Source organism: Oratosquilla oratoria, chromosome 3 (genome assembly GCF_046742065.1).
Source record: "Oratosquilla oratoria isolate Oo_2021 chromosome 3, ASM4674206v1, whole genome shotgun sequence".
NCBI classification, from domain to species: Eukaryota; Metazoa; Arthropoda; class Malacostraca; order Stomatopoda; family Squillidae; genus Oratosquilla; species Oratosquilla oratoria.
In genome coordinates, this window is record NC_134779.1 from 31698693 (window position 1) to 31708692 (window position 10000).

Genomic DNA, 10000 nt, shown 5'->3' on the forward strand with positions numbered 1-10000 from the left:
ACACACTCGTACATAAATATAAGAATACGTTTTGATGCAAGTGAAGACACACATTAGAAACAAAAAACAGGGCTATAAATCTAACCAATTTCATGGGAAATTCGGTGAAAACTAACATAGAATGGTATCAAGCATCAGGTATCTGAAAAGCAACACCCAAAAGGGGTTTTCTAGACAAACGACACTTTACCAGCCAAATAACCCATGTAAAACACTCCAAACAACTGGAACGGAAACATTGACTTACAAAAAGCATTTGACGCACTCTCACAGAAGTATTTAGTATTTCATCGCCATTAACCAGCGCTTCTATCCTTGGGGACAATATCCTGCCGAAGAGAAGTCACAGAGATGGGGAGAGTTGGGAGGGCAACCGAATAGAGTATGAGCTAAAATTGACCAGCATTCTTCAGTGGGTGGATATTAGTCCCTCTCTCGCACAAGACACTACTAAGCTCGCATCACGCTGTATTTCGTCACCAGCGCCTCTATCCTTTGAGGATTCGTAGAAGAGGCAAAGGAGAGATCTGAGGAAGGTAATAGAAAGGAGAGATGATAGATGCCAAAAGTAATCGACATTCTTCTTTCAGTAAAGCTTGGTCTCCAATCATTAAAGAATATTGCGTGACTCTGGTCCGTAAGGATGCCACTAAAGTTCCTAAAGTATTGGCTCCATAAAATCTGTGCAACCAACACCTTATACGGGTACGCACTGGGAAAAAGCCATTAATTCGGATGAAAAACTGGTTCAGCAATCGTAAACAACACGTTGTTCTGAGTAGCAAAGATTCTAGCAGGATAGAGGGTATAAGAGAGGATCCAAAGGGTTCCGTTCTCGGGTCTCTCAAGTTCGTACACTATTAAAAATCATCTTGACTTTGGGCTAAAGCTAGTTTATCTGTTGCTATGAAACTGCGCGGAATGTAAAAGGGTCACTAGGTTTATTTTGATATTCGAGAAAGATTGAATAAATAGAAATTGATTAATGGTTACTTTAATTTAATGCTGGTGAATGTAGAATAATACATCAGGGTTGAAAATGCACCAAAGAAAGTTATCTTTCAGGAAAATGGGAACAATGGCGCGTGAATGTAGAATAATACATCAGGGTTGAAAATGCACCAAAGAAAGTTATTTTTCCTGAAAATGGGAAAAATGGCGCGTGAAAAAAGGTCTGGGTGGAATCATCAACAACGATATAAACTCGCTGACTACTTTATAGGAAGGTGTAACTATTAAAAGCATGAACCTTCTGCTGTTCCTTAACTGAGGAAATCGCGAGGTAGCTCTCGGCATGAGGGAGCTAGTTCAGAATATTATGGTGAATTACTGGTATTCGCAATCGATCGATCGCCATGCCAATGGCCACTTGTATTGCACGCACTGGGAACGATCACATCAGGTCACCAATTGTAGTGTTTTTATTTGAATCAAACTTCGAGAACGGGGTAAAGTAGAATACAGCTAGCTGTGCTCTATGTATCACACTAGGTCTATGATAAGGAACTTAACATTTATGTGAGTAATCATGTTTGACATCTGGACTTAAGTATGTAACCGGCAAACGAAGGAGCATAGGCTTGGAGACTCTTGACGACGAGTATGCAGGCAATCACCTACTTCCGTGTCGGTATATCGTCCTTATGTATTCATTGGTATGTGACGCGGCGATGATTATAGTAGACAATCTAATCTGACGGTTGAGTGTTTCTTTGATTCGTAGTAGTCAGGAATGAGCAGCGTCACTGACGACTTGTAAGGGGATGCAGATTTTGATTTGTTTTGTCTTAGCCATTGTTCTGGCTTGTTGAGTCAAATTTCTTTTGAGTGTTATTGTGTTGTAGTTGCAGTGCTGGGCTATTGTTAGGTCATCCCTATTGGTGAGAGATTTTATACTGTGTTCTGGGCTTGGTGTGGAGAGCTCACATCTGGTGATAGCAATGCTCATTGGAAAAAGTCATTGTGATATATTTTCATCACCGATGAATGGTTGTTCTGTGATACTCTGTATTCTCTGCCAGGCGGTTTGCCAATCGTTTATTATCATTTATGAATATATATATATATATATATATATATATATATATATATATATATATATATAAAATTTACGGGATGTATCTGGAGGCTGTCAAATTATAATTCATGTCTACTGGTATCATTACTATTTTCTTAATCTTTGTAGTTGAGTTACAACACATTTAGTGGAAAATTTCAATTAGACCTTTGCAGTACGTTTGTTTGCATTTTGTATGCATCCAGAGTTTAGATCTGACGTCAAGGGCCTTTATGTAATTTACAAGAGGTAAACACAAAGGTTTTGTATTCTGTTGTTTTCTCGATTAGTTGATTCATTGAATATAGATGGTCCATAATGGGATATCCACCTCTAAAGCTTGCGTGTCCTCTTGATTGGATTTTCTTTCAAACTTTAGTTACTCTTTAAGAATCTTGGAAAACGCCCTGATTGGTCGATAGGTTCCAAGGTCTTTATGATCTTTTTATATAATAAAACTAATACTGCATTGTATTATGATTTTGGGAATTCTTTCATTACGTATACATTGGGATTATAGTTGGGCTAATCTACAATGAATTTCTTTCCCTGTATTTTTCAGAAGATTTATTGATATGCCATCTTCCCGGGTGTTTTCTATTTTCTTTTCTTTTCTTCATTTTTAAAATAAACGTTAGTTCTTTATTTGTAATTTCCGGTACACTACAGATAAACCTACCATATCCCTAAATCTAATCTGTCCTTGGACATTTTTACTTTTTTTTGTTAACAGTTTACTTGATACGATTCATCCTTCACAGTTTCTCTGATCTTTGCTTTGTATTGATGATAGTTTCCTTGATATAATTAATTTTTCTTATCCTTTAATCTGATTTTTGCCTTTTATTGATGATCTTGTCCATTTCCGTTGCGTTCATTCCTATTTTCTCCGTTGAATAGTGAATTACAATTCATAACTTCGCTTGTGTCCTCGTCATTTTTTGAGCTTAAGATAAATTTTTCTTTCCTTCTGAAGTCCCTTTTTGTTATCCTTTACCTTTGGAAAACTCGTTATTCTTGTCTTTTTAAGGATAGTTTATTTCTCTCTGCTCTGAAATTGAACTGAGCACTACAACTGTTCATCCTAGGATCACTTTTACTTTAGAACTAACATCACTAATGCTGATCCTTTCATCTCCTAATCTTAAATCTATTTCGATCTTTGTTGCCTCAGATTTCTTCAGGCCCATTCACGGCCTATATGATACTGAAAGAAAGTGTTCATCATTATGGTTCTCATCTCTCCTCATTAGGCCAAGAACATGATCTCAAAAGGCTAAACATGGAAGTTTTGGGGAACAAGCTGATATTGAGAGACTGTGTAGTGGTACCCAAAGGAAGGACTGGAAGAGTTCTGGAAGTTTGTATTTTTAGAAGTGAGAGTACGGAAGCGTCATATGATTTTTTTGGTAGAAGGAAAAGAGGGTGAAGGAAAAAAAGAGGAAAGTGTCGGAGGGAGAGAGGTGCCGAGAGTAAACTAATTGAACGGAAAGGAAAAAGAGAAATAATACCAGAACCTGAGGAAAGTGTGGGAGGTGGTGAGGGATAAAGGAGAAGTTCGAATAGAAGAGGAATGGATATGTTTCAAAGAGGAAGTAACAAATGCACAAAGATAATAGAAGAGGAATGGATATGTTTCAAAGAGGTAGTGACAAAGTGTGCAAAGATAATAGAAGAGGAATGGATATGTTTCAAAGAGGTAGTGACAAAGTGTGCAAAGATAATAGAAAAGGAATGGATGTATTTCAAAGAGGAAGTGACAAAGTGCACAAAGATAACATGTGGAACAAGGAAGACAGGAAAAAACAAAAGGAAATGCAGTGACTGACGGGATGAAGAGGCCAAAGCGGTTGTAGAAGACAGAAAGCGAGCGTATGAGGATTGGTTGCAAGGTAGGACGAAAGAAATATATGAGAAGTACAAAAAGAAGAAAGTAGATGATGTAAGGTGAGAGATGCAAGGTGAAGTGTAAATGGAATAAGTGGTAAGAGCTTCACAAAGCATTTTAAAAAGGATAAAAAAAAAATGGAAGAAAATGAAGAGAGTGAGGTTGGGTGTATCAGGTAGAGAGGAAAATGTAAAAGATGCCGATGGGCAGATGATGATGAAAGTGAAGGGGGTAAGAGGAAGATGGATAAGGACAATTGTTGAATGTAGAAGAAGTTAGGGAAGGATTGATTGTGACAGTGGGAGGGCGATAGAAATGGATGTGGTGGAAGTGGAAAATAGCAGAAATATAGGAAAGGATGAGGTAGAAAAAACATTGAAAGTAAGGCAAATGTGTTGGAAGGGTGTCATGCAAAGAGTCTAAGAAATAAAAAAATGTTATGGTGGATTAGCTAGCGAGGTTGTTTAATGTGTGTCTCTGGGAGGAGAATGTGCCGAAGGGATAGAGGAGCGTTTGTATAGTCCCGCTATACAAAGGTAAAAAGGACCAATATTAACGCAGCAATTTTAGAGGGATCAATTTGTCTAAAGTAATTGGATAGCCATATGGGAAGATGTTTAGAGGATTAGAAGAATAGAGGGAGTAATTGATGAGGTACAGCGTGGTTGGCTCAGAGGAGGGTATAAGGCAGTTAGCAACGGAGTTTGGGAAGGTATATGATAGGAGGAAGTTGAAAGCAATTGTGGGTTAAGATAAGGTGATAACATCTACAAGGTTGAGGGTGACATTGAGTTGGAGGTATGTCACAAAGGAAAGAGGCTAGAAGAGGTGGACAGTTTTAAGTATCTAGGGCCGCATGCAGCAGGGATTGGGAGAGTGGGAGTGAAGATAAACTGTAAAGGAAGCAAGTAAATATCTCGAGGGAATGAAAAGTGTAATGTAAAATAAGTAAAAGAAGATTACATGAAAGGGCGATTGTTCCTACGGCACTTCATAGGACAGAGACTTAGAATGTAAGCAAAGCAGAAAGGAAGTTTCTAGATATGTTTGAAAAATGTGATAGGAGGTTATGAGGAGGGATAGAGTGAGAGATGAGGGGGTGAGGAGGAGAGTCGGGATGGAAAGGGAGCTAGCAAATAAGGTTGATGAAAGAATACTGGGAATTGTTGGTGAAAGGAAGTTTTTAGATATGTTTGAAAAATGTGATGGAAGGTTATGAGGAGGGATAGAGTGAGAGATGAGGAGGTGAGGAGGAGAGTCGGGATGGAAAGGGAGCTAGCAAATAAGGTTGATGAAAGAATACTGGGATGTGTTGGTGATACGGAAAGAATGAAGGAGGAAAGACTAGTAAAATATTGTGGAAGGCAGAGGTGGATGGAGCAGAGGTGGATGAGGTGGATGAATCAGAGGTGGATGGAGTGATCTTGAGGGTGAGACCAGGAATGAGACAGAGGGATGGGGTGAAGGTGCCTTGGAAGAAAGGGCAGAGAAGAGGGAAAGGTCAAGAGATAAATGTGGATGGTTGTGAATGGATGATAGATTAACGCGGTTTGAAGGGATTTCTCCTCTTCTCTATTTACGTGTGAGGTGACGAGGAAAGAGGGTCGCCATGTAAAGGAAACGGTGGGGGTTAACCAGTCTCAGTTGTCGGGGCCTACTATGGATGTGCTGTATCGTGGTGCATTGCTTCTGGCCCAGGCAGTGGGTGGGGGTACAAGGATAGCCCTTTATCAATAAGGAGCTAAAATAGAAGGGAATCAATTGACGTTGGATAGATATGTGATGGATGAGAGGTGGGGGAGACTTTTGGTAGTCGGATTGATAAAGGGAATTTTTGGGTGAATTTCTGATATGCGAGTCTACGGATCTTTGCGAACCTACCCTGAAAACTTGCCCCTATTCCCCTAAAAAATTCAGGGAAAGAGTAAAACAAACGTAGTCCCGGGTCAACTGCCTGGAAATGGTTTCCACGTGCAGGAGAGGACCAGCCTTAGGCTCAGCATAGTATACTGATCACGTCGTGCTCCTTCTCGGTTAATAACCTTAAACACATGGATATCGTAGACACACACACACACAATATATATATATATATATATATATATTATATATATATACATATATATACATATACATATATATATACAGTATATACATATATATATATATATATATATATAGACATATATATATATGAAATAAATACACTAGGAACGTGTGTTTTATAAATGTAAGGTAACCACTTAAGAAAATAAATAAATGGAGCAGAGCGCTTTCGTATATTACATCTTCAGTGTAAATTACACTGAAAATGTACTATACGAAAGCGCTCTGCTCCGTTTGTTTATTTTCTTAAGTGGTTTACCTTTCATATATATATATATATATATATATATATATATATATATATATATATATATAAATATACATACATTTTTTATCAATATATATATATATGTGTGTGTGTGTGTGTGTGTGTGTGTGTGTGTGTATAAACAAATAGAGTAGATATCAGATAAGGGCAGCTGTCCTTGCAAGGGGCAATGGCTGTAAAGTAGGTCCACGTGCGGGGTGGAAGAACCCCGAGGGTCAAAACCTGAACCGACCAGGTTGTTGTGCTGACGTCATGTTGTACTTCCGAGATTGTGCGCGTGGTACGGCACGTCAACAAACCAGGCCTATCCGGGACAAGGCATCGCGGCTTGGATTCCTCGAAAGCACATCAGGGTCTAATACTAAAGGGAATTCGAGCCTCCTCGTGTCTTCATTACCAAGAATGTTTCAAGGAGATTCTCATTCAAAGAGAAGTGCCCTCCCCCGCAACCTCTATTTTTTCTTTATCTTTCTCTCTCTCTCTCTCTCTCTCTCTCTCTCTCTCTCTCTCTCTCTCTCTCTCTCTCTCTCTCTCTCTCTCTCTCTCTCACACACACACACACTCACACACACACACACACAAATTTCGCACTCCTGTTACTGCGTTCTGGTTAAATCCAGATGATTCTATTCATCTGTAGGAAGGACTTTGTGTTGACGGTGACACCGAAATGAGCCCTGTTGCTTCTATCCTACCTACTTCGTATCCTCCTTCTCACTTCATAATCGATTAACAACAATGGTTAGATGCTGTCTAGCATATGACCATAGGACACCTAAGAGACGCTCAGATGGAAATAATGATATTGATAATATAATTTTCATCGTCTATGCACCTCACTGAGCGATGAAAACGCAACAGTTAGATAGAATAAAATGGCCGCAGAGGGCCACGTGGGAAAGATTAAGACAAAGAACATATCGATTCTGTGTTTGTGTTGAAAATCATGAGTAGAGAGAAAAATTTCATACTTCATCTCTGACACATTCAGGCCCCTCTTTCCTGCCTCTTTTAGATCATATGTATCTGTCCTATTCAGCGTGTATTGTACAATCACTTCTTCTCTCAGGTATCTGTTCTATTCAGCGTGGAGGGTACAATCACTCCTTCTCTCATGTATCTGTTCTATTCAGCGTAGAGGGCGCAATCACTCCTTCTCTCAGGTATCTGTCCTATTCAGCGTGGAGGATACAGTCACTCCTTCTCTCAGGTATCTGTCCTATTCAGCGTGGAGGGCACAATCACTCCTTCTCTTTAACTTCATCCCAGAATGTCTACTTCTCGTGACACTTTTCTTTCCCCCAATACATTTACTCGTTTCATAAGAACATAAGAAGGAAGGAGACTGCAAGAGACCATAAGGCCTACACTAGGCAGTTCCATGTACATGACCACCTGTCATCCCTATCTATAAAGTTGTCTAACCTTTTCTTAAAACAACCGATAGTTTCAGCTCTGATTACATGGTTTTCCTTACATCCACCGGGAATCCTCCATTCCCTGCCACATGCGACTCTAAATACTTGAAGTTCTTAATCTCCTCCATTCTCTCCTCTTTAAGACTTATTTCCAACTCACTGCCACCCATCCCTATTGTACATCTCATAAAATTATTTTTGATCACACTTTCAACTTTGTGCCCTCATTTTACCTTCCAAATCCTGTCACAAACTGGTTCAGTCACAAGCGATTTTTCATAGATAAAAAGAATACCCCCCTCCTACTCTCTCCCACTCTCACTTACTATCCCCAAACGAACTATCCATTTACCACCCGTACCACCCCATCCATGTACACGTTGAATAACCATGGTGACATTACACAACCCTGATACAGTCCAATCTTTGCATCAAACACTTACTCTTCCCCTACCCTAACACAAGCTCTCCTCTCTCCTAATCACGTAAAAAATTATTTTCCTTAACAACCATTTCCTAATCCCATACTGCAGATCTACAACACATCCCGCAGTGCCTTCCTATCGATCCTGTCATCTGCCTTCTCCAGATCCATGAAAGCTCAAAATACATTTTTACTTTTTTAGCCGAAAATTCGCATAACTGCTTCCTCGTCTTTTCTAACCTACAATTTTTTTCCCCAGTTACTTCGTGTGTTCTAATCCTCTCAGTTAACACTCTCCCATATACCTTTCGAACTACACTTAAATGGTCGATCCTTCAAGCTACTGCACTCTTGTTTGACCTCTTTTTCTTTGTGTAGTGGAACTATACACGCATTCCTCCAACCCTCTGGTATGTTCTCTTCCCTTAGGAACGCAAAGAATGACCTCATACGCCAATACCCTTTCTCCCTTCGTCAGATAGTCCACGCGACATCCATCATATATATATTTTTTTGTTTTCAATGTTACTTGTGTCTCGTCTTTTCCAAGAACAAGAACAAGAACAATGAAAATGAAAATGAAAATGAAAATGAAAATGAAAATGACAATAACAATAATAACAATTACACAACAATAACAATATCAATTATACAATAACAATTACACAATAACAATAACCAACAACAACAACAACAATAGATGGAGGAATAGTGGTGACAGTTCTCATGCTCTCTCATAGCTCTCTTTGGGAAGAGACATTGGCATGTGTTGTACGAGTGTGTGAATGCTGTGTCTTTGGATCGAGATACTAGTAGGTACGTAGTCCCCAATTATTAGCTCCTCTTATGTGAAAAGGGAAAAGGTGGAATAATTACAAAGTTAAAAAAAAAAAAAAAAAAAAAAAAAATCCAGACACCGAGTGTCAACCCCTCCGGGTTGCACTTCAGGATGAAGGTGAGGGTGTTGGATATTGAAGACAGGCTTCAGGGAGGTGACTCTATCTGACGTCCACTTCACAGGTCCGCCAGGTAACCATCGACAGGGAACAAGACTATCACCGCTTTTTTTTACTTTTAGAAGCTGTATATATCTTGATAAAATCGCCAACCATAAATAACAAATAAAAAAATCGAAATACGCCCATCGTTAACGAGGACCATTAGTCCAGTATCCACATCAGCAACCACTCGCCCGACCATAAAACTGTTAAGCTCAAACACCCGAGTCTACACCTCAGCAGACTTGTGTACAAAGCCATCCAAACCCTGGACACTTCCCAAAGCCTCATCGTCACAAACTCTGATCAGATAAATCTTTACAACATATAGACCTTTACTCCCAACATTTTACACTCTCCGTACGAAAGAAAAAAAGCCCAGATACTATAATTTCAAACTTATGTGCCCACCACAACTTACATGTGCTAGAAGGATTTCTTACAATTAATGGTCACATTCCAATAATATTTCATATTTCCTTGGTTCCAATATCAATTCCAACTTCTCCTTGTGGCGATGTTAGATATGCAAATTAGGAAGGCTCTATAGAACGTGTTAACTTCAGTCTCTCTGGTACAAATCTCACTGCTACGACACTTGAAGAGACAGATGAAATAGTTTGCAACTGACAGAGCACAACACTCGACAATGGAAGAAAATACATACCCAAGTCATATTCAGGATCTCTACCAGCACCATAGGATGGCCTGGAAATACAAAATATAATGCTACAGTCCATTGACAAAAACAAAAAAACAAAAAAACATATACTAACAGCCATACGAATTATTCAGAAGATTCAAATCACTACAAAGACAATCGGATTAATCTCCTATATGGA

At 39.1% G+C, this 10000-nt stretch overlaps 1 protein-coding gene across 1 annotated transcript in view; it reads right to left on the reverse strand.

Moving 5' to 3' along the window:
- The window catches only part of LOC143021236 (uncharacterized), a 110253-nt gene extending 100391 nt beyond the window's left edge, over window positions 1-9862 (reverse strand). The window contains exon 1 of the mRNA XM_076178636.1: window positions 9826-9862. Within this exon, the coding sequence (XP_076034751.1) occupies window positions 9826-9858 (33 nt within the window). The 5' untranslated portion in view covers window positions 9859-9862. The remainder of the gene's footprint in view (window positions 1-9825) is intronic.
- Between the last annotated feature and the right edge of the window lie 138 nt (window positions 9863-10000).